This window comes from Terrapene carolina, unplaced genomic scaffold, assembly GCF_002925995.2.
Source record: "Terrapene carolina triunguis isolate 2854851 unplaced genomic scaffold, T_m_triunguis-2.0 Scaffold68, whole genome shotgun sequence".
Taxonomy (NCBI): Eukaryota; Metazoa; Chordata; order Testudines; family Emydidae; genus Terrapene; species Terrapene triunguis.
Window position 1 is genome coordinate 4082547 of NW_020664419.1, and position 24747 is coordinate 4107293.

The window sequence follows — 24747 nt, forward strand, 5'->3', positions numbered from 1 at the left end:
GGTGCTGCCAGACTGAAGACCCTCTCTTTTAATTACCTGAAGGGATGCATCCATCCCACGTCAGCAGAGACCTCAAGGTACCATCCAAAGGCTGTTAGTGACCTGTGTGAAATGAGGTGGGCTTAATGTAGTTCCTGGTGCAGGGGGGCCCACATCACTGCAACCACCATCATATATCCTCACACCTCTCTGGCTGTCACAACACAAAGGCCAAACAATGGACTATGAAGCCTGAATTTATTTTCGGTCTTTCCACCCCAGTTTTGCAGCGCCTAGTGTGGTAGTCCCTCCAGGTCACAATTGACACATAGTGCTAGAACACAGTAGACAAAGCCGGCACTGGACAAGTACTTGTTCTGCAGCTAGAGGACTAGTCTCCAGGGCTGTCAGGCAGACACCTTTCCTGAGCACTAAACTTATCCGTCGTGGCAAGGGCAGAAAGGGGCTGGGTAAGGGAGGTGTTAAGAGGCACCGCAAGGTCTTACGTGACAACATCCAGGGCATTACGAAGCCTGCGATCTGCCGCTTGCCTCGCCGCGGCGGCATGAAGCACATCTCGGGCTGATCTATGAAGAGACCCGCGGGGTGCTGAAGGTTTTCCTGGAGAACGTGATCCGCGATGCGGTGACCTACGCCAAGCGGAAGACGGTGATGGCGATGGATGTGGTGTACGCCCTGAAACGCCAGGGGCGCACCCTGTACGGCTTCGGGGGCTGAGTTGGCTTTTAACGCAAAACTAAACTCACATTCAATGTCTAAGGACACAGACCTGGTCTTTGTAATGGAATCCCTGACAGACCCTTAACTAAGATAGAGTTGCTGGTCGCCACAGTTATGCCAGTCCTCAATTATTCTGTTATTATCTCTGCAGATGTTTACACTTTCCATAAATCCCACTGCCTTCTCCTCATCAGCTGCCTTTAAGGTTATGGCCATTTTCTTTATATATTATTACTTTTGCTCTCCCTCAGTCACTCTAATGGCATTATAAACCTCGGAAATACAGATAAAATATACGGTGCATTAAACAATTCTTTGGCCACTTGAGCTTTTCGTAGCCAGTTTGATTGCTGCCAGTGCCGATGTAAATTTGGAGGATGTATATCCAGAAATTTATGAAGCCTGGAATCCTGCTGGCAAAGCATTGACCTGATTCCACTTTATAACCTAATAACGTTCCCCGATACCCTTCCTGTAAATTTTAAATTTAATTTTACAGCAATAAGAATTAGTGGTGTAATAATGTAAACATAGTGTGCACTGTAAATCAACAATGTCCACCTGCCCCGTGTACAGAGATGGCTTATTGCTTCACGCAAGTGCACTGGTTTATTCCACTGGGATTTTTTGGGGGAGAGTGGCTGTGTGTTTTTAAAGGAGTCTAAAGGTGCCAGATTGCCCACCCTGCAGACTGAAGCCTTGTGTTTTCCCATGCTGTACCTGTATTGTGGGTCAATACAAGGAAAACTTCCCCTGCTCTGCCTTCCCACTATCTCAGTCCTGACCTGGAGGGATGAGCTTTAAGGGTGAGAGGGGCAGGGCCGGATTAATCTTTTGTGGGTTCCAGTGCCCAGACCATGGCCCCACTCCCTGCTCCGCCCACACTGAGGCCATGTCCCTGCTTGGGCTCTTCTCCCCAAGGCTCCGCCCTTACTCTGCCTGAGGCCCCGCTCCCACCGCCACTCGCATGAGGGGGCAGAGAGGCGCAACGGGGGAGGGGGCAGAATGGGGCGAGTGAGGCCTTGGGGGAAGAGGCCGAGCAGGGGCAGGGCCTTGGGGTGGAGCAGGGGGCAGGGCCCCTTCTGCGTGTGGACCCGGCACCACAGCACCATTGGTGCTGTTGTAACCCCAGTACTGGAGAGGGGAGATCAGTGAATGGCCCATCCAGCCGTTGGCATCTCCTTCTCTCTCTCTCTCTCTTTCTCTGGGTGAAATCCTAGCTCCATTGAAATCAATGGCAAAAATCCCTCTCTATCCAGCTATCCTGTGCCCATCACCATAGCATCTCCGTGCTGTAGTTGTTCTGTGAGTAAAAGACATCTGTTTTCAGGACTGTCAATCCAGCCCTTTCCACTGGCACAGCTTTCGTTAACCATGTTCTGCACAGTATAGTTTTGAAGACATGGTTCCTGGCCCTAAGAGCGTACAGTCACAGGGTGGCCCTCTGACACTTACTATCTCATTTCAGCAGTGACATGAGGTGGGAGGGCAGGGATAGGCATCATCAATGAATATGTGCAGTCATCCAGCCAAAGCTGATATACAGCCTGTTGGAGCCGAGATTTATTTTTTCCAAGTGTATGCGCTAGATAAATGTCTTTGTCTCATTTCTCCTGGGCATTGGGTCTTGTGGGGTTTGAATGAAGAGGGTCTGGTGATGGTGGCCAGAGGTATCAGTCCAGCAGGGGGATTCCAGTTATAGGAGATGGAGTGAACAAAGCATAAAGGTGGCTGTGGGAGGAGTGGACAAACGGGGCATTGAGGATGGCGGCCCTGGCAGAGCGGATGGGTAGGAATGATGAGGGACCAGGTCAACTCAGTCAGGAGGGGCAAGGCTAATGCATGGCCTTGACTGTGAAGAAAAGAAATCTGAATGTGACATACTGGAGAAGAAGGAGCTGGTGGATAGAGCCAAAAGGCAGGGTGTTGTGGTCAGTTGGATAGCCAAGGCAGTTGCTCTTAGTGGCTGTGTCTTGTATGGAGTTGAAGCCAGAAAGGAAGAGGTTTTGGTAATCCAAATGGGGGATGAAGATCTAGCTCTGTCTGTCTTGTCATTTGCCGGACTCTCTCCAATGCACATATCACTGGTAAATGGGTACTAGTGCCTGCTGAGTCTCCCAGTGAGGGTGTCAAGCCAATTAGTACCAACACTCATGCTGATCCTCGTAATCCACGTGATGTTTGTATTAGCCTGTTTCTACCCTTTGGTGCTGGGCTTTAAATGGCACTTCTGCTTGAATCTCACTGCAGAAGAGTTGTGCAATGGGGGGAGAAGAGCAGAGAGATAATGGAGGGGAGATGTGGAGCTTTCATCACCTGAATGCTTTGTGTGAGACTAGATGGTAGAGGTGAAGGTATGTGGTTTTGCCTCTCCCAAACCGGGAACCCAGGGACACAGTGAGGACATTGAGAGATGCATGTATGTGGCCAACCTCATGGATGCGGTACCTTTTCCCATGTAAAATACCTGGAATTTAAAATAGTTAAACAAATTTCTCCCCTTTAGTGTCCAGAAAATGGAACAATTTGGCCATGACACTTAAAACCAAGGTTCTGATCATATGTGGCCATCAAAGATCCCCAAATGCTTTTCATAAGAGGAAGGGGGTCAACCCAAATCCCGGCCAGATCCTAGCTCTGGTGGAACAGCGTTCTGGCGAGGTGTCAAAACTTCATTAATGTGTATAGATGCAACGATGCAGAAGAAAGTCACTCATCTGCTCTCTGTTAAGCCACATCCATCATAGTCTGCACAAAATTGGAGATCTCTCTCCACCTCTCAGCAAAGTTTTAACAGAAGCTCCTGTAGAGGGGTCATTCTTATACTATAGTGGTGAGGCCCATATTAGAAGATAGATAGAAGTCTCATATTGCCAAGACTTATGGACCAGTGGGATCCAGTGAATATAATGTACTTGGACTTTCAGAAAGACTTTTGACAGTATCCTTCACCAAAGGTTCTTAAGCAAACTAAGCAGTCATGGGACAAGAAGGAAGGTCCTCTCATGGATCAGTAACTGGTTAAAATATAGGAAACAAAGGGAAGGAATAAACCGTTTTCAGAATGGAGAGAGGTACATAGTGGGACCTGTGCTGTGCAACATATTCATAAATGATCTGGAAAAGGGGATGAACAATGAGGTGGCAAAGTTTGTGGACGATACAAAATTACTCAACATAGTTAAGTCCAAGCTGACTGTGAAGATCTACAAAGGGATCTCACTGAACTGGGTGGCTGGGTGACAAAATGGCAGATGAAATTCAATATTGATAAATGCAAAGTAATGCATGTTGGAAAAAAAAATCCCAACTAGACATATAAAATTAGGGGCAAATGAGCTGTTACCACTCAAGAAAGAGCTCTTGGAGTCCTTGTGGAGAGTTCTCTGAAAACATCTACTCAATGTGCAGTGGCAGTCAGAAATGCTAACAGAATGTTGGGAACCATTAGGAAAAGGATAGACAATAAAACAGAAAATATCATAATGGCACTGTATAAATCCATGGCATGCCCACATCTTGAATACTGTGTGCAGGTCTGGTCGCCCCATCTCAAAAAAGGATATATTAGAATTGGAAAAGGTGCAGATAAGAGCAACAAAAATGATTAGGAGCATGAAATGGAGCAGCTTCCATATGAGGAGAGATTAAAAAGGCTGGGACTGTTCAGTTTAGAAAAGAGATGACTATGGGGGGGGATATGATAGAGGTCTATAAAATCATGAAAGGTGTGAAGAAAGTGAATAGGGAAGTGTTATTTATCCCTTCACATAACACACAAACTGCGAATCATCTGGAACACACAAACTGCGAATCATCTGGTGAAATTAATTAATAGGCAGCAGGTTTAAAACAAACTTAAGGAAGTACTTCTTCACACAACGAACAGTCAACCTGTGGAACTTGTTGTCAGGAGATATGAAGGCCAAAAGTATAACAGGGATCAAAAAAGAATTAGAGACGTTCCAGGAGGATCTGTCCATCAATGGCTATTAGCCAAGATGGTCAGAAATGCAACCCCATGCTGTAGGTGTCCCTAAACCTCTGACTGCCAGAAGCTGGGACTGGACGTTCGGGGATGGATCACTTGAAATTGCCGTTCTGTTCATTCCCTCTGAAGCATCTGGCACTGGCCACTGTCGGAAGACAGGATACTGGGCTGGAGGGACTATTGGTCTGACCCAATATGGCTGTTCTTATATAAGACTTTGTTATTTTTGAAGCTATAGAGCATACTACAAGGATTTATAAATAGTGAAAACTAAACAACCATTGACAAAATGAGGAGTCTATTTCATGCTATAGCATCCTTGGTTGTTTTATTCTCTGTTCACTGACCTGCTAACTGGCAAAATTCAGCCATTTGCAGTGGGAGTCTGTGCCAACAGGGCGAATTACGAGCTTTGAGTGTGTGCTTATTAGCTTAATATAAAGAGTTACACGAAATTATAGAATTAAACTACACAAGTTAAATAAATTAACAAGGATCTACTCTGTAATGCGTGCCTTGTATAAATGAGATTAGTTGTTTTGTTCCCTTGGAATCTGATCCAACTCCCATTGGAGACAGCAGAAAGACTCCCATTAATTACTAATCAGCGGTCGTGGGATCAGGCCCTTACATGCTTCAGTCATTCAGGGTGGTTCTGTTATGGTTTCCGTACACACAGGGCAAGAGGTGCTTTTCCAGCCAAGGTGACATGTATTTCAGATTAAGGAAAACAACAAAGGAAGAACAAATGTTGTGTCCATGACAGCGTGCGTCTCACTCTCTTGAATCCCCCTGCCGCTAGCAGGCAGACTTCTTACCTTTAAAGGTACAGTCCTGAGCAAACACCCATAGCTAATTACCGCAGAGTATCTTCGGGATCAGGGTTATTTAGCTAGTTCCTCCTGACACTTTGTACAAAGTAAGTGTTGGAGGCAGATTCGAACCCGGGGCCAGGACTGAGCGCCCTGGCTTTGTACTGTACATCATCCAAAGAAATTGCCTTTTTAAATTTCAATTAGAAAGAACATTAGGTCAATCAGATAAAGCCACATTGTGAGAATTTCCTCTTTATGGCGCTCGCCTCTCCAATTATCTATAATGAACTTCCTAACAGAGCCGCAAACCTTTTTATATGCAAACGAGCCCTTTATTGGGGCTGCCGCAACCACCGCTTGTTAATGAACTCGAAACAAGTGTTATCAGAAAGGTTACGGTGCTCGTGGGGAGCGGTTGGCAGTGGCGGCGGGAGGGTGGGGACAGGGATAAAGGGAAACAAGAAAATTCAGTCTTTGGGGCTTGGAGTGACTCCCAGGTAATATCTTCCCCCCCTCAGCCTCCCACCTGGTTCTTAGGCCTTTATATTTGATGTATGTCAAGAGAATGCCCCGCCCCAGTGGCAGATAGGGTTTGCCCACCTTTCTGCCCCAAGGTTTTGCTGTGTAAATGTGTCCCCACTTGCGGCCCTGTACCTGGAGGCAGAAGCCGTCACTTGGGTGGGTTTCTGGGCGGTGCAGGAGTGGGGGGTGAGTTTGGGATGTGTTCTATGGGAAGCTTCGCCACAGGTGACCCTGGCTGGAGTGCCGAGCCCCTACTGAGGCAGGGAGAAAACCGGGGCTTTCAGTCGCCTTTGGAAGCAGGCACCCTGTGCAATGAAAGCCAAGCAGCATGGCTAGCAATCAAATTGGAAGTGATGCAGCGCGCGCCCGGTGCCTGGCTCCCTTACAGAGTTTAAACTCGGACACCGTGTTCACTGATGCGATCGCTGAGTGGGCACCTGCTTTCGAGCAAACCTGGGGCCTGCTGAGGGAATTTGCATTGAGACCATGAGAACTGTACAGGGCTGAATGATGCTCACCAGAAACATGGTGGCCCTCATGGATTCTGGTGGCATTTCCGTTTGAGATTTTGGATTTGTAACTGTAGTGAACCCCACGTGGATCCAAACGAACAGGTATCTTCATCCCCGAGTCTCTGCAAAATTGAGCCATGACTGGGGCCCACTCACTCTGGGAGCCTCCCCGTTTCCATTCCACCTGCCCCCACAACCATCTGCCTTTCTGTTGATCTCTATAACATTGGGCTGGCTTCTGCCTCACTCCCACTGAGTAGCAGTTTAACCCTTGGGCCAGGCCTGAGGTGAGGTGCTATCTGCTTTGGAGGCTCCGGTGAGGGTGGCGTGGAGCCGTAATGCTGAGAAATCCTCCTCCAGTTGGCACAGGCAACAGTATAGCCCCTTAGTGCTGCCAGATTGGCCTTTTGTTCAAGGCTGGGCTGGATGCATTCCTGTCAGGGATGGCTAGGGGAAGTTGTCCCAGCCCTGCCATGGTGCTAGGTCCATTCAAGCCTGTATGGAACTCAGCCTTGGCAAAGCCTCGTTGAAGGCAGAGTGGCTGTTCCCGCATCGAGAATCCATTACTCTTAGCAGTGCCATTGCTTTCCCTGAATGGATTCACCCCTGTATCCCTTGGGGCAACTCCACAAAGGTGGAAGGGGACTTGTCTGGGGGGAGAGCAGGTTCTGCTAGGGGCAGGCAACTTCTGACCCGGGCTGTGGCTCAGTAGGAGCTCCTCTGAGGGAGGCCGCTCCCCTGATGGTCACGTCCAGCCTCTCCTCAGCTGTATTGGCTATCTGGGGAGTCCCTGGCAGACACGCATCACTTCATCTCTTGGCAGCAGCTTTTCTGAGGCTCTTAGTAACATAGCGTAGATGTAGGTGCATACAGGTGGCAATGTCAGGACAGATCAATGGACTATCCGGTCCAGTGTCCCCACTCAGACAATGGCCAACTGCCGATGCTTCAGGGGCAGGGGTGAACCCCCCCACACCTTAACGCTTCTAATTTATCCCATGTGGTGGGTGTGGCTGGGATATCTTCCTGACCCCAGTAGAGAATCAGCTCATACTGCAGTGTGACCACTGATGTCCCTCGTCGTTCTATTCCTAGCTGATATAGGTGCCGATGTTACATGTCGAATCCATTTCTCCATCTTCCTTAGATATTTGCCTCTGTAAGATACTCCCGGCACCTCAGGAACAAGTTCCCAGACTCTCTCAAGCCATAAATCCCACTGTCATGCCTTCCAGTTTCCTCCCCACTCCTACATCAGTCATTCTAAACCTCCCCCTCCTGCGCCCCTACATGCCACCTACACAATAGCCTAGGGACATACATGGTTCACCTGCATTTGCCCGTATAGATTATAAAGATTGTATTCTCGGGTGCTTTTTCTGTGAACAAGCAAGACAAAGTGAAACAGATTGCACGGTGTGTTTGATGTAGCAGACTCTGCCCTATGGTGCTCTGACCCTGGCAGAGGGCAGGCGGTGTGAAGGATTGGGGGCAGTGCAGTGAGAGATCCCTGATGATAATCTCTCAGGCCTTGTCTGCATACAGAAGTTGTTAACTAAAAGTGTGACGTTAAACAGCTGTAGGTAACTGGTCTAACTTTGTATGGGGACACTCCGCATGGCTGTTAAACCTGGCTCGCTTTGTTTTAGCTGGCGATGGCTAAGGGTTAAACTCAGGTAAAGTGCCCACCTGCAGAGTTGCGCTGGGTTAGCTAAATCAGTTTAATTGCATGCCGTTAATTCCTTGTGTGTGTGTAGAGCAGGACTTATGCTCATAGAGCCCCTTTGATCCAAACTGCCTTCCCAATGCCCCCAAAGAATCGACGAGGCTTATATTCCTTCCCCCTCTGAAAGGCAGGGGCAGCCCATCTGTTGGGGGCTGGTCTACAGAGCCTCCTAGATGGGCCTGAGCCATCAGATTCCCTTCCAGCGCTGATCTTTCCCAACATTTCAGGATATTTGGATCCAGGGTTTTGATTCGTCCATTATTCGTCCCTCCCCTTGTGGTAGGTGAAGCCTGAACCCCCGATCGCAACACCTCCAAATTTAAGGCACTTACATTTTGTGGCGTGATCCCATGTCTAGCTGGAACCAGCTTTTCTACTGCGTGTTCGTTGGCTAGTGAGGGTGGTGGTGCTTTGTGCCTACACCCAGCCTTTCTCATTCAGTGCCTTGGCAATGGAGCAATGCTGAGTCCAAGCGGAGAGGGACTCTTTATAGAAGCTTCCCACCAGCTGATTAAGGCACAGGCACCGAGGCGTTCCATAGGGAGCTTCTTCCAGGTCTCATAGGCCAAGCCTGCAGTGTGTGTGTGGGGGGGGGTGGGGAAAGTGAGGGGGTATTGGGAGGTATATGTAGAGCACAGGAGGACTCAGGGTGGGGCAAGGAACTCCTACTAACTGGCTTGGCATGTTTTCTTCTCTCCCCCCAGGACTGTCCTCAGTTGCTCCAGGCAGACAAGATCCTGGTGCCAGTGGAAGTGATCAAGCCAATCACCCTGAAAGCCAAGAACCTGCCACAGCCTCAGTCGGGGCAGCGGGGCTATGAGTGTATCCTGACTATCCAGGGCAACGAGCAGCGGGTCCCCGCCCTGAGGTTTAACAGCTCCAGCGTGCAGTGCCAGAACACCTCGGTGAGGGAGTCCCGCGGGCGGGCCCTTTGCAGGGTGTGGGGGGCGGGGGGTGAGGAGAAGGAGCCCCACAGTATTGGCCTGGTGGGAACCCTGAAGGAAGGTGACAAATTCCTAGTTTCCATCCCTGTTTACTGCAGGGAACAAGCTGCCCTCAGATCAGCCACACACATACCACTGCAGATGGGCCCCCCACCGACACCACAGCGCGCTCCTCACCCTCATTCCCAGGAGTGGGAGCCACGCTTCACAGCTCCCGTGGCCTGGCTGGAGATCGTGGGGACGTGAGGGAAGTGCTGGCTAACGCCTGGGAGGAAGCTGCTCAGGCTGTCCTCGCACAACTGCTATTGCACTTTGATCCGGGGCTGAAGCCCCCCCTGCCAGTCCAGCTCTGGGCTTCCCGCACAGCCCTGCCGATGCACCTCAGTCCAGTCATTAGGACCGTAGCCTAAGACTTAAGAGACCCGGGTTCAGTTCTCTGTTCTGCCAGAGGCTGCCTGTGTGGCCCAGGGCAAGTCACTTAGGCCCAGATTCCCAAAAGTAGTTAGGCTCCTATCTCCCATTCATTTCAATGGCCCCTGACTCCCTTTGTGAAGCCCACCCTCTCTGCTTCAGTTCTCCCTCTGTAACAGGGGGCTACTAGCACCTCCCTGCTCCCCTGCGGGGTGTGAGGTGGAATCCTTTAAAGGTGGTGAGGTGCTTGGAGATCTAGCAATGAAAAGAGCTACATCAAAGCTAGGTTTTATGACTAGATCCGCTGCTTTTAGAGTCCTGGGGCATCACGCAGAGCTAATTCCAGTGCGTCAATCCCGTCCTTCTGCTCCCCTTGGCATTGCAGTGCTGGGTGCTGCACGCGACTCTGCCACTGCACTTCAATCCCGATTGCGGCGCCCCTTGCTGTAGCAATGCTGGGCTGCCGTCCACTGCTCTGTCGGGTCTCTTCAGCTCTCATGCAGCCGCCCCTGTGGTTCCAGTCCTAACCTACCACATCTCCCAGCCCCTCCCATTTCACCACAATGTCAAGTTATTACCCTAGTGTTATAATCCAGAGCACTTCTGCAGTATCTTCTATCCAATGATCTCAAAGAGCTGTATAGACATGAGTTAGTTGAGCCTCACAACCCCTTATCAGGGAGGGATCATCATCTCCAGTTTACAAATGGGGAAACTGAGGCACAGACAGTTGACGGGCCTTGCCCAAGGTCACCCAGCAGGTGAACGGCAGTGCCAAGACTTGAACTCAGTCCTAACCCCTAGTCCCCTACTCCACTAGTCATGAGTATCCTGACATGCTCAGTTTGTCCTGAAGGAGAAGCCAAATAGATGAAACATTTATTCAGAAGGGCCATCACTTGGAAGCCAAAGCAGCAGCTGTAAAGGGAGAATATTTCACACCGTAACGGGAAGAATCAAGGTTAACACAGTCAGTACCGCCGTGATGGAGCCAAATGAGAACCCAGATAGACGGGCAGACAAAGAACAGGGAGCGTTAATGGGCCCAGAGCAAGAAGTGGTGTGGAATGGTTAGAATCACAACTTCACCCTGCCAGTGATTAGTGTGTGACTTTGGGCAAGTCACTTTGCCTCTGTGTGCTAAATTTCCTCCCTGTGTGACCCAGGATTACTAACTCTGCCCTGCCTCACAGGGTGGATGTGAGGCGCGTGGGAGGAAAACCCGTCTTAAGAGCCAAACGTGGTTTCTTACTGAAGCTGGTTTTCCAGCAGTGTGTGAGAGTGTGGAAGGGTCTTTCAAGGCAGGAGGTTGCCAGGCAGGGTGATTTCATGTATAGATATTGCTGTATTATTATTATTATTATTATTGTTTGATGATTTATTACTCAAAGGCCTAATTACAGGCATCAGCCACTTCACCCCAGCTCCAGCGCTCAAACTCAGGCAGTATTCTGTTGCATTAAACAGCATGTTGAAGGTTATAGGCCGTTAACCGCATTTTATGATCAGTTACAGATGAGCATTTCCCCATCAAAGCCCCTGTTTGTCCCCCTGCTTCCATTACTGGGGAGCGCTTGAGTTCAGGATTTTGCAGAAATTTGTGGTTTGAAAAATGAAAAGCCCATTAAACACCTTCCATTTCCTTTCATGTGAGTGAAAGCCGGAAGTTAAGAGGAATATTATAGGGATCTGCTAAGGTCTTTATAGCTGGCCATAAAGCTGTAGTGGGGAGAGAAAGCAGCCAGCTAGTCTACGCTGTGAATTCCCAGGGACACTATTAGATGGTTCAGTATCAGTCTGGATATAGATACAGTGAATCTGGTGCTGGATTGGCAGCCCCGGAGATGAAGGTCAGGATTTTCAAATGTGCCCAGTGACTTAGAGTGTCTCCATTTTAGGGGGGCCCAGTTTGAGATACCTTACATGGGCATGGGGAGCCGCAGGGCAAGCTTCCCCCATATGCCCCTCTCAGTGTGTCTACAGCGACCCCTCTCCGGGTGAAAATGGCATTCCATCCGCATGGCCCTTTCAGGCCTTGGCTTCCTTGCTGGGACTGCAACGAGAGTCCCTCTGGGCATCCCTTGTGCTGATGGGTTTCGTTACGTAGCCGTCAGTCCCTGGGAACTGAGCTCTTCAGGGCAGGGAGTGGATCTGCCTGTGCCCGTGCCGCCAGATTCTCCATTCCAGCCGAGCTGATCTCAACACAGGAGCAAAGGAGGTGGTTTTAGTCCACACTTGTGCCTCCCAGATTCTGTTGCCTTCTGGGAACCAGCATGGTCCCAGGCACAAACTAGAGCAGCCCCAGGGATTGAGCTAACCTGCACCCTGCTACAACAGTCCCTCTACAGGCTCTGGCAGCAGTCCAGAACTGCTAGGGTGCGGCATGCTTTAGCCAAACCCCTTATTTCCCCCAGTAAGCCCTGTCCTTACCCAGCCCCACTAGCTCTTCAACCACAGAAGAAGAAATGCTAGGCCCAATTTCTGATCTCAGTTATGCTGGTAAATTGGGAGTAACTCCCTTGAAGTCATGGGAGCTGCTTAGGATTTACACTGGAGTAGCTGAGATCAGAATCGAGCCCTTACTCTACTGACCTTGTGGAGTTACTCTGGATTTACACTGGGGCAGCTGAGATCAGTATTGGGCCCTTACTCTACTGACCTTGTGGAGTTACTCTGGATTTACACTGGAGTAGCTGAGATCAGAATTGGGCCCTTACTCTACTGACCTTGTGGAGTTACTCTGGATTTACACTGGGGCAGCTGAGATCAGAATCGGGCCCTCTCGTTTTAAATAGTTACAACTTCAATTAAGAAATGTCGTGAGGCCACTGGGAGGGGATCAGCCTCTCTGAGTGGCTGTCAGTGATGTTGTACGCACCTCCGGCTCTGGAAGGCTGAGTCCAGCTCTGCCTTGTTTTCTGGCCTTCATGGCAATATTTCATTTAATAACTGCAATAAGTCACGCCAGGCAGTGCATTTCGGAGCAATTATTGCTCTTGTCAGGTGGTTTGAGCCTCTCAGCCTGGGCCTCGTGCTCCATCACAGCACCCAAGGCATGCAATTATCACCCAGACAGACCCTGCCTGCCATTACATATTGCACTTCTTATTCTGTGTGCTGCAGCCAGGCTGGCCCAAGCGTGAGGGGATGAAAGCAAGGAGCGTTTAGGAGGAGTGTTGAGGAAAAAAAACCGATCAGGAAGAATGGCCGTAACGGTGAGCTCTGTTAGCGCACAGAACAGTCTCCCCTGTGGGAAGCAGTGGGAGCCGCGCCGCTTGCAGTCATTTGAAGCTAGACTGGCCAAAGCTCTCAGCAAGCATCATGCACAGGCAGCTGGCAGGTGGGTGAGAGATGGACTGGGGGACCAGGAAGGTCTTTGCCATCACTAACTCCTGTGATCTATGTACACACGCCCACTTGGTTTGATCTTCCGCCCCTGGCTGGCCCCAGCACTCACAAGCTGCATGGACTGATCCTTGGCAGTTAATTCCCTGCCAGTGCTGCATGCTGGAGACCTCTATGTAGCTCCACACCGAGTGAGGATGAGCTGCCTTCATGGGAACTTATTGCACTTGAGTCTAATGAGCTCAGGAGTGTTTGACTGGGTGGCACAGAGAGAGAGAGAGAGTGGGAGACATTAGAACTGCTCTCTGATATGTAAATCAGAGATGGGCAGTGGGTTGGGCACGCAGACATATCTTAATTCAGAATTAATAATTATTATTTGTGTATATTAAAGTAGCACCTAGAAGGCCCAGCGAAGATCAGGACCCCCCTGTGCTAGATGCTGGGATCTACATAGACCAGACAGACCAAGGTGGGAGAACAGAAGGGTTACTATCCCTGATTTATGGGTGGGGAACTGAGGCAGAGACAGGCTAAATGACTTGCTCAAGGTCACACAGGTAGTCTGTGGCAGAGCCAGACACAGGTTTCTGGAATCTCAGCCCAGAGCCTTCACCACAAGGACACCCTCCCTCTTTCTTACCACACTCAGGGGACACAAGAGCAAGTACTAAAATCACAGTACAGTACAGCCTTCCTGGGGATGTTTCCTGCTCCCTGTGGAGGCCAAGCCTTGGATGGAGAGGTGATGAAACACTTTGTCCTCATGGCATTGCCCTGGGTGTGCTGGTCTGAGGCTGGCCACAAATGGGATTTGTCCTGTGATCTTGACCTTCGATCTTTCTCCATGCAAGCTGGGTGTTTGGTTCCCTAACTGCTCATGCCTGGCTCTGTGGAAATATGCAGTCTCATAGGTCTGCTAGACTGATGTTGGCTTTTTAATTAAGGATACTTGTGGTAATAAAATCCCCACAGAATCTGTCGAGGTTTCATAGCTCCAGGCTCAGTCTAGGTTTACACAGAAATGTGTAAAGCAGTCACGGAAACCAGATGTTAAATCAAGACGGGTGACATATGGACCCTGTTAAAGATCCATTTGTGCCCCGCTCCCCCCCCATATACACACCTCCCCACGCTGCATCTCATGAAAATGTCATAACGCCACTATATAAATCCATGATATGCCCACACCTTGAATACTGCATGGAGTTCTGCTCATCTCATCTCAAAAAAAAGATGTATTAGAACTGGAAAAGACAAAGAAGGGCAACAAAAATAATTAAGGGTATGGAACAGCTTCTCTCTGAGGAGAGATTAAAAAGACTGGGACTGTTCAGCTTAAAAAAGAGAAGATGGAGGGGGGATAGGATAGAGGTCCTTAAAATCATGACTGGTGTGGAGAAAGTGAACAAGGAAGTGTTATTTACCCCTTCACATAACACCAGAACCAGGAGTCACTCAATGAAATTAATAGGCAGCAGGTTTAAAAGAAACAAAAGGAAGTACCGGTACTTCTTCACTCAACTCACAATCAACCTGCATTGCCGGGGATGTTGTGAAGGCTAAAAGTATAAGTGGGTTCAAAAAATAATGAGAGATGTTGATGGAGGACAGGTCCATCAATGGCTGAGATGGTCAGGGACACAACCTCATGCTCTGAGGGTCCCTAAACCTCTGACTGCCAGAAGCTGGGGCTGAATGGCGGGGCTGGATCACTTGATAAATTGCGCTGTTCTGTTCATTCCCTCTGAAGCACCTGGCACTGGCCACTGTTGGAAGACCGGATACTGGGCTAGATGGACCATTGATCTGACCCAGTATGGCCGTTCTTATCTTCTGCATTTGGTGAACTACATAACAACTTTGGTTTGTGGCACACTCTTTCCTACCTGCAAATGCTGGAGCGTTTTTTCTGATTGCATTCCAGCGACAGAGGCAGTGGGGGCTAGTGAATGGTGTCTGGGGGTAGGAGGCAGGAACACCAATCTCTCATCCCATCTCTGCCGCTGCTTGTGTGTGTGTAACCTTGGGCAAGTCTCTTCACTTTGGTTTCCCCATCTAGAAAACGAGAGGGGCTTTGTGGATTAAACAGTTAACGTTTGTAAAGTTCTGTTATGTAGCGATAGACTTGATTTTACTGTTTTACTCCCAGCCTCTCTCTAGACACAGCAATAATCAGAGAGTTTAACCATCCCTGCATCAAACAGCCATTCTGCGTAGAGTGCCTTGTGGTTTAAGGATTTAAGCTATGTAGAGGGACTGTGGCCAGAAGCTGTTCAGTATATATCACAGGGCTGTTCTCTGTCTGTGTATATGTAAATAGCAGATAAAGAGCCAATAGATGCTACTCAAGAATATATAAATATGGAGATATACCTATCTCATAGAACTGGAAGGGACCCTGAAAGGTCATTGAGTCCAGCCCCCTGCCTTCACTAGCAGGATCAAGTACTGATTTTTGCCCCAGATCCCCCTAAGTGGCCCCCTCAAGGATAGAGCTCACAACCCTAGGTGTAGCAGGCCAATGCTCAAACCACTGAGCTATCCCTCCCTATATATAATTTCTGGAGTTTGTAGGACTGATCAAACTTCTTATGCTCTGCAAATAGCTTCCTCTGGCAGCCCTTCATCAGTTCGTGAGCATTGAGCTACATTTGCGAAAGGGCGGCCTCTCTTTTGCAGGTGCAATTTGAGCCTCTACAATTTGTGCTTGTTGTTCTGCACCCACATTTGACCTGTGGTTGTGGCTCCGGTTGTTAGAGACCGAAGGGCTGAGATTTGCATCCACGGTTAATTTTTGCCAGCCCACAGTTCCCGATATCGATTTTACAGGGGCAAATTGTCCCTGGCAAATGGAAGGTTAACAGACGCAGGGGGCTGTGAGCAAACTCCAGAGCCTGCCACTGAGAATGCACCGAATATACCCATCCAGTGTCTGGGGTGTCCTAGCTGGATCTGCACCATCAGTCTCATGCAAAATAGGGCTCAAGTGGGACATAAGTGGTGCCCGGGCCTAATGCTGAACCTCTGTGTGCAAAGAAAGAGGTGGTCTCTGAGATAGCCAGAGCCAAACCATTGTCGAAGAGAGGCAGCACTTGGAATGCACCTGGGAATTAACGGGAGGGCAATGCAGCCTCTGGTGTGTGGTTGTAACATGTTCCCTGAGTGCAGCAGAGCCAAGTGGGCAGGTGGTAGCAATGTGCACCTGCTGCACTCTCCAAGTGCCCATGAAGCGGGCATGGCTGTGATAGTGTCTGGAGGCGAGAGAGGCCTGGGAAAAATGCCTGGGAACACTGAATGTGCTAACTCTGGTTCTGTCAGGCACTTACCTGCAGCTAATACGACCCCTTTGTATTGGCCCACCAGATTGCTTCCAACCAACTTCTGGTCCTACAAGGGGCCTTCTTCAGGCATTCTCTATTTAGCAGAGGACAGTCCCTTTGGGGTCAGTTCTGCTCCGTGTGTGCAGCAGCAGGCGTGAATGTCAATGGGAGTCACCGGTGCATAGCCAGGGAAGGATAGACCCTGTGTAATACCCTGGGGAAAGCTGCATTAAGCAGTATACAGACACAAACCCTGATGCTCTGAGTTTTCCAGACCACAGGAACCTTGCCTCTCCACCACAGATCCCAGAGACTGAGAGGCCCTTCTCTCCACCCGCCAACATATTCAATGCATGTTCTTAGGGCCAATAGACAGACTCCCAGTGAGCTTTGGGCTGGGGCCTCAATGAGGTTGTGACTCCGAGTCAAACCAGGAAAACAGGACCAAGCGTGTAGTGGTTTTTGTTTTGCTCTGTGAATTGCTTTGTCCCAAAAGGTATCTACCCCCTTGAGAACAGACTTCAAACCCAGAACAGTGACAGTAAGATGAGCAACCTTGGTCTCAGATCCTCCGCGGGTGCAGACTGGCAGAGTCGAAGGAGTGTTGCCAAGAGAGATCTGTGAATCCCATTGTTTATTCCCTCTGAGCAGATTCCAGTTGCAGAGCAGCTCTGCTGAGTTAACAAGTTAAAAATGTCATCCCCACCGCAACTTCCAGTGCCGCAAACAGCCCAAGATCTAAAAAGCCAGCTGGGTTCTTGCTGCTGGCACTGACATCCTCAGTGGATGGAAGGCTCCAGGCGAGGCAGGATGGGATCAGCTGGTTGTTCCCTACTGTGCTGGCTCTGCAGTGCTAACTCCCAGAACGCACAGGGAGATGATCTGTTGAGGCAGAAGGTGCATATTGTTAGTCACTCATGTGACTATACCCGTGTTTAAAAGTGCCCCCTGGGGCTATAACGCCCAGGAACGCTTCTGATCATTCATAGTGACTGGCCCTGACCGAGGTGTGCCTTTCACACTGGAGCTGCAGCAGCTGACGAAGCTCCAGCTGGCATCTCATTGGCGTGAGGGAGCAGCAGAGGACAGTTCTGCCTCCCTAGAACCATCCTGCGCAATGAACAATACGCTTTCAGCCATCGCGGCTTGAGGAATAAGCCTCCCCTCCCTCCGACTGGCTTTCATTCGTCTGGTGCGAGTCCTTTTCTGTCATCCGGCAATTGTCTGCAAAGGCAGCCTCAGACAGAGCAGCAGGCTCAGGGTGTAGTCAGAACAAATTGACACATTTCACTGTCTCGTAAAGATGAAGGCTCCTTTTGGAAGCTGGCTGGGCATCTCCCCGTGCAGCGATGTGGGCAGAAAGCATTGATTCAAGCAGAGTGGGGGGGTATGCAGATTAAAGACCTGCCATGAGAAGGAGCCAGTTCACCTGGGGAGATGATACATTCATTGGCTTTCCCTGTGATCTTTTCTGATAGGAATCCCGTCGTGCCATCTCCCACGGCTTTCCTGGCTTTAACTCATTCCTACAATGGTGCGAAGAGGCAGGGAAGTATTTTTATCACCATCTCACAGGTGGGGAAATTTGAGGCCCAGAGAACCAAAGTGACTTGCCCAAGATCCCACAGCAAGTCAGCAGCAGAGCCAGGATGTGAAGAACCCAGGTTTCTCGGCTCTCACCTGTGTGCTTTAACCACTAGGTTGTTTTAGCACTTAGGGCCTTCCTCTGCCATTTAATCCATGGGTTCAGTTAGCGATGATGGGGACTTTGAAAGGTTTGGGAAAGTGCTCCGGAGTTCAGACCCTTATCAAAATCTCCTGGGTCTCTCAAAGTGGGCTGACGGAGAGAAGCACGGTGTGTGCTGCCGTGCGGCTTCTCTTTGCCTGGCCAGTGTGGTCTAGTGGTTAGAGCGCAGACCGAGGCACCAGGACTCTCGAGTTCTCTTCGCAGCTCGTACTTACTCACGGTGTGACCCTGGGCAAATCACGTGACCGCTCCGTGCCTCAGTTTCCCCTGTAAAATGGGGACGTTAGCAGCTACCTATCCAACAGAGTGTTGCCAGCTTTAAATAACTAGTGTTTGTAAAGTGCTTTGAGATCTGCAGATGCTACAGAAGTGCAGAGAATCCATTCCTCAGTGTCCCTGTCCAGCAGTCCTGTCTCTCAGGCTGGTCTGGCCTTGCTGTGGTGAAAGGGTGCACTGTGGAAAATCAATGTTTGGACGAGAGGCTGTTTTGCATTATCCCACCGTTTGTTCCCAGTGACACGGAGAAGTGTCATAAAAATGCTAATATGGAGCAGATTGGCGGGTGCAGCTATACCGTACAGGGCATTGCTATCCTGGGAGCGCGCTTTACCTCCATGGTAACCACACAGCTCTTACCCATAAATACTTTGCAACTAAATTGTAATCACAGGTTCCTGCAGATTACAGGCTAATTGCGTTTAGCTTGCTCAGAAAGAAATTACCATGTAACTAGCACTAACTCTGCTCTAATGGGCAGAAATCATCATACCTTTTACCCTGCAATTACATGACGGTTCATAGTCCTGGGTAAAGCCACCTGCAAAAGGTTCAGAGCCTTGGCTTCCGCACAGCCATTTGGTCCGGAAATCAGGCTGGGAATCTCATGCGAGGGGGTGATCTTGTGGGGTCTCCACACCTTTCCTCTGCTTTAGAGTGGGCCAGAAATATCCTGGGCCAAATAAATTAAATTAATGGAGATATCCCATCTCCTAGAACTGGAAGGGACCTTGAAAGGTCATTGAGTCCAGCCCCTCACCTTCACTAGCAGGACCAAGTACTGATTTTGTCCCAGATCCCTAAGTGGCCCTATCAAGGATTGATCTCACAACCTTGGGTTTAGCAGGCCAATGCTCAAACCACTGAGCTATCCCTCCCCCCCCGTCCTGGGGCCTTACTCACTTTGTGTTCAGTCTGTACCTAGACAAACTCCCATTGACGTCAAGTGGGAGTTTGGCCCAAGCAAAACCGGAATAAGCGCCCCAGGATCCGTCACCGCTCTTCGTGGGTTGTCAGTGGTTCTGCTCCCTGTCTCGCAGGAAGTGCAAGAAGCAGCATAAAATAACGGGTTGAGGGGAGAGAGGAGCAAATGTGACTCAAACCTCAGGAAAGGTTCCCAACTGAGTTCAGATCAGCTCTTAATCCCTTTTCTCATCCCTGAAAGTAGCTTGCCCTCCTCTTAAGAGTAGGCTCTGGAACCATCATACTAATGGCAGGTGCTGCTCCACCCAGTTTGACCATCAGGTTCTGCTTCACAGGCCTCCCTCAAAAGCATCAGGCTAGTCCTTAACAGGGCGAGCAACAAAGTAGTGCAGTATGGACCCAAAGGGGGGTGGCCAAGGGACCAGCACCACAGAGATTCAAGAACAGCCACAAGTAATCAATGGGAGTTAGGCCCCTAGATATGTGAGGATCTGGGCTATGTGCCCTGGGCTGTAATCTTAGTTCTCAGCAGCTAATTGGAAGTGGGTCCATGTGACGGGATCTCTAGAGTCATCAGTGCCCTGACACGCCTCTGCCTGGAAAAACCGACTCAGGCCTGGGTACCACAAAATTTAGCCCTTCAGGGCCTAGAAGGGCTAGGAAGGGACAATAACCAATCAGGAGCCAGCAGGCCAGTTAAGACGCCTTGCCTGCTTTTTCCCAGGGGAGTGCTGGGTCAGGAGCGGAGCGTCTTACTCCTATCCCACAGCCCTGCGACCAAGCCGTTACTTTGGGTTTGCTTACAAGTTTCAAGGCACCCCCAGCCAAAGTTTGAGTTTAACTTTAATTAACAAGTAAAGAACGGACACCATGCTCTCTGCACGCATTGCCTTGCTCCAGGTGGGCTGCTGCAGTCTGGGGATGGGAGAGGAGCCCCGTGGGGAAGCAGACGGTGCCATGCACTGTGGCCTTGGTGACTCGGTCACGAGTGGTTTTCCTTCTGAATAAACGGGGCAGCAATCATGCAGGCATGTGGACCAGGGGCATTGAGGTGTGGTCTTTTAACTGAGATAGGAAACCCATATTCTCACCACTTGTGTCCATTAAAAATCCTGTGAGCCTTGTCTCAAGAGTAGGGATGTTAGCCTTTGTGGCCTAGCAGAATTCCAGGCCTAGTAACTGTAGTCTGCTTAAAATCCCCCTTCCAGTATCAACTCAGTACAGCATTCTTCACATCCTATCCTGATCTGCTGTGTAGTGTTACTCTGCACTGTTAAACAGCTGCCACCTTCCACCCCAGAGGTAGCTGCATTTTGCACCCAGCTTGTAAAACATTTTCTGTCTCTTTGAGGTGGAAGATGCCATGCAAACGTAAGATGCCAGTGATGTGGCACAGCGGGCAGTTCTGTAAAATACAGTAAAACAAGTGCTTGGTTGTTGGGCTGGTCTTTCTGATCTGCCTATAATTATCTGAATCTATTCTAATGATTGTGATGGTGCAAGGGAAGAAGTCTTCTCTAGCTGATATACGGTTAATTTTTGTGGGATTATGCCGATTTCAGCACCAAGCCCCATGCAGATGCACCTCAGAGATACACCCAATGTGGCAGAGTTACACGCAATGCCTCAGAGATACACCCAAAGCCATAGAGATATACCCAACATCTCAAAGATATACCCAACGCCTCAGAGATACACCCAATGCCACAGAGATACATCCAATAACTGGACGGGACACCCCAAAGATATATGAAACAACAAGAAAGCACACCCAATCTCTTGAAGGTACACGTCAGAGATGCACTCAACAGCAAATACACCCAACAGCTACAAGGTACACCTCAGTGATAAACCCAACACCTGGAAAGCACACCTCAGAGATACATACAAAATCAGGAAGCCACACCTAAGAGATGCACCTAACTCCTAGGGTGTTCCCTTAACTGCTAGCACCACAGGGCCATCAGACATTGAGAGAGAGAGAAGTTCCCTGCACTGAGAATGGCTGGTCACCATCCCTCTGAGAGCTCAGCAGTGGGAGTCTCTACAGTCAGTGGCGTGTGGAGAGGGTGCCATTTCCCGTGTCTGGGGCTCATGGTGGGGGCTGCCCCCCGCGCTGGGCCTGATGTTTTGTTTTTCTCTCCTGTTTTTAGTATTCATATGAAGGGATGGAGATTAACAGCCTGCCGGTGGAGCTGACAGTCGTGTGGAATGGGAATTTCAACATTGACAACCCAGCGCAGAACAAAGGTAAAGAATTATTTCAACTTGTCCTTGGAAGCGGTAACCTTAGCAACAGACCACATCACTCCACACACTTAACAAAGCAGCCACCGTTTATCTGCGCAATCTACCTCATGGTTGTTCTGTGCACTCCGCAAATTACTAATTTCTGTGCTCTGTTTTTTCTCCGAGCACCTGAGAAGTGGGACTCCCCTCCCCGCTCTCCCTCCAATGCTCTTCACCACCTTCTCTGTTTCCTCTTCCCCTCTCCCTGTCTCCTCTTGTGTCCCTCCCTATCTCCCCCCCCCCCCCTCCTTCTCTCCCCTTCACCTCCCTTTCAATAAGGCTCTTCAAGTTAATGCACCCGCAGCTCGTCTCTGGTCTCGGTTCAGATGCGATGTGGTAATGAACAGGGAGGGAGGGGGCAGCGTGCCAGTGAGGAAAGGTTGAATGAAGTGAAGTGATAATGGAAAAGGACTGAGGCCCACTCCTGGCCAGAGAGCCTGGCTCCAGTTAATTGCAGCAGATGGCCAGGGGCTGATCTGACTCTCGCTGGGGAGCTATCACCCATTCAGCCACATCCCAGAGACAAGCATATTAGTCCAGAGTTTCACTGCAGCTAGATTTTCCACTTCTTCCCCAGCCTCTCCTTCCCTCCTGCCCCTTGCCCTCAGTTACCCAGTAGCCCTGGGCTCCCTCTCTTCTCAGATCCTCTCTCGCCTTCCATGGCTTCCCTTGGAGGTTTTCCTTTCCCCCTCCCTTCCCCTTTCCTGTCCCCCTGCTTCTCTCCTCACTCGCTTCTCCTCTGTCCTACTTCCTTCCTCCTCAGCTCTGGATCTTCCCACTTTACTTTCCCTACGGCGTCTAGAGGCCCTCCCTCTGGCTGGGGGGTTTTTGGATGTGATTCTCTCCAGAACCTGCCATGCTGCACTGTGGGAGTGGGGATTGGAGCGCGACAGGAGGGCAACACGTCTTCCTCCCCATAGGATACGCCCCTGTTCCCTCTTCTTCTCCCTGCACCCTCCTCCATGGTCTCTGCCCCTCCGCTGGATCCCCTGTCCAGCTGTTTCCCTGCCTGCACTTTGTCAGGGACTCGGCAGCTGATCATCAGTTAGTGACAGGTGACAAGTTCTTCTAAGCTGCTGATCGGCTTGTTCGGACAATGTGCCAGGGCCCTCCTCTCCACTGGCAGCTTGGTGGCCGAGCACATCAGCACTGCTCTCATCAGGCTCCAAGCAGGCAGAGCAGCCTCTTCCCATGCAGCCGCAGGGCTGCCTGGCTTGCTCTGCGGGAGTCAGGGTCAATGCACAAGGGAGGAAATAGCAAAGGGTCCGGGTGCTCCGTTAATCATTGAGAGTCCCTGGTGAGTGACGACCTCTGTACATCCCTAGGACAGGGGCAGGGCAAGCTTTCCCCAGCCTGCTCCCGTCTCTGTACCTCAGTCCTTCCTCGCTAGGGATGAGAAGGGAGTCCATTGTCCACTCCATCCAGGACCTCTCTGATGAGGCTGCTAGGAGGGAAGGCCATCTGTGGTGTCCATAGCTGTCCACTATCCCTTGGACTGTGACCTCTAGCCTAGTGGCCCCAGAGCAGTTATCACATAGTCACCATTGTTGGTCACCACCGACCTAGACTGGGTTTGAATCCTCAGGCTAGAGGCAAAAGGCCCCGAAGCCTGTTACTGATCCCCTAACCCACCCTGTCCCTTCTCTTGAATTGCTGTCGTTTGAAAGCCAGTGGCATGGAGTGTAATGGGCGGGAATGGCTATTGACTGTGTGGAGGGAGTCAAAGGGGTTTTCCGTCGGTGGCACATGAATGGCCGAGTTAACAGTATAATTTTCACAGTGGGAAAAACCCACCCCTTCTAATCAGCTGTTCTAATAGCACTTCCCCTGCCACAGCATGCTGTGAGCCTGAGACCCTGCTGCCGTCTGCAGAGAGCAGAAGGGCTCGCCACAGACTGTTCCACATGGAGACTACAAGCTCTGAGTGGCAAGGACCTGCCTATGCCATGCTCAGCATGTGCTAGGTGCTGTACAAATAATACCACCCTGCGAGGACGCTCTCTGCTCAGCATCGCTGGATTATCTGGTTTCCACGAGACTCGACTCAGCACATTTAGCATAGCCTAGGGACTCACTGGGTGAAGTCTAACAGACAGACAGACTGACTGTGACTCCGAGAACGAGAGCAGATCTCACCCCGGAGGGGCCCACTACAAACTCCATTAGGCCAGTGCACTTGGTAATGCAATGTGGTTGTTAAACACTGGCCTTTCCTCTCTGGAGATGGGAGTCCAGAATTTTGGCCGAAGTCACCAATGACCGTGGGGTTTGATTGGCCCAGCCAAGTCCCAGATGGGCACAGACAGAGCCCTGCCTAGATTATGCTGAGATCTGAGGCCCGTCACCAAACCACCCTACTACTCCATTCCATGGGCAGTCTCTGCTGAGAATGGACCCAGGTCTGGGGTTAGTGAGGGATTCTTGCAGATCAAGTTGGAGATGCCTTTTGGGATTGACACAAAACCATTTTTTAATATTTTCCCCCCGAATTGCCAGTGAACCAAAAAATCAGTTCTTTGTGTAGCTTTAGTTATCAAGGCTAGTTAGTTGCAATATGGAAAATGCTTTCACATCCTCATAATAGCATATTATTATACCGAAAATCAAAGATGAGTTTAATCGGCATTTGTATTAGAGGGGGACCAAAGTTAGTCCCTCAACTCCCACATTTCCTGAGGTGGCGGAAGAAGGGGAAATGCTCATTTTCAATTCTGGATTCAAACCAATGCCCAGAAATTCTGCCTCTGTTGTTATTAATTATCATTCTTTATTATTTATTTGTACTATGATAGCACCTGGAGGCCCCAACGAAGATCCCCATTGCCCGAGAATGCACATAGAGACAGCCCCTGCCCCCAAAGGGGCACAATCCAAATAGACAAGATAGATGAAAAGTGGGATAGAAGGTGGATTATTATCCCCATTTTACAGATGGAGACTCAAGGCTGAGACAGACTAAGTGACTTGCCAAAGGTCCACGGGGAGTCTGTGGCAGAGGTGGGAACTGAGCCCTTATCTCCTGATTCCCCAGCCAGTGCCTTGACCACTAGAGCATTCTTCCTCCTGGCTCTGATGCAACTAAAATGTTGTGAGATTCCTGCTCTTTGCCCATCCTAGGACTGTAGCAACTGGGCTTCCATTCTTTATTCCCCTTGGGAGACTCTCCCTCCATCTAATGTTATTGGATATAGAATAACTTCTA

General features: G+C 49.9%; 1 protein-coding gene and 1 pseudogene across 1 annotated transcript in view; both read left to right on the top strand.

Annotated features, from left to right (window-relative positions):
- The window catches only part of PLXNA4 (plexin A4), a 568109-nt gene that overhangs the window by 423057 nt on the left and 120305 nt on the right, over positions 1-24747 (top strand). Inside the window, exons 9-10 of the mRNA XM_026648894.2 lie at positions 8991-9191; positions 21410-21506. Coding sequence (XP_026504679.1) covers positions 8991-9191; positions 21410-21506 — 298 coding nt within the window. The remainder of the gene's footprint in view (positions 1-8990; positions 9192-21409; positions 21507-24747) is intronic.
- On the top strand, positions 45-717 carry LOC112109677 (annotated as a pseudogene).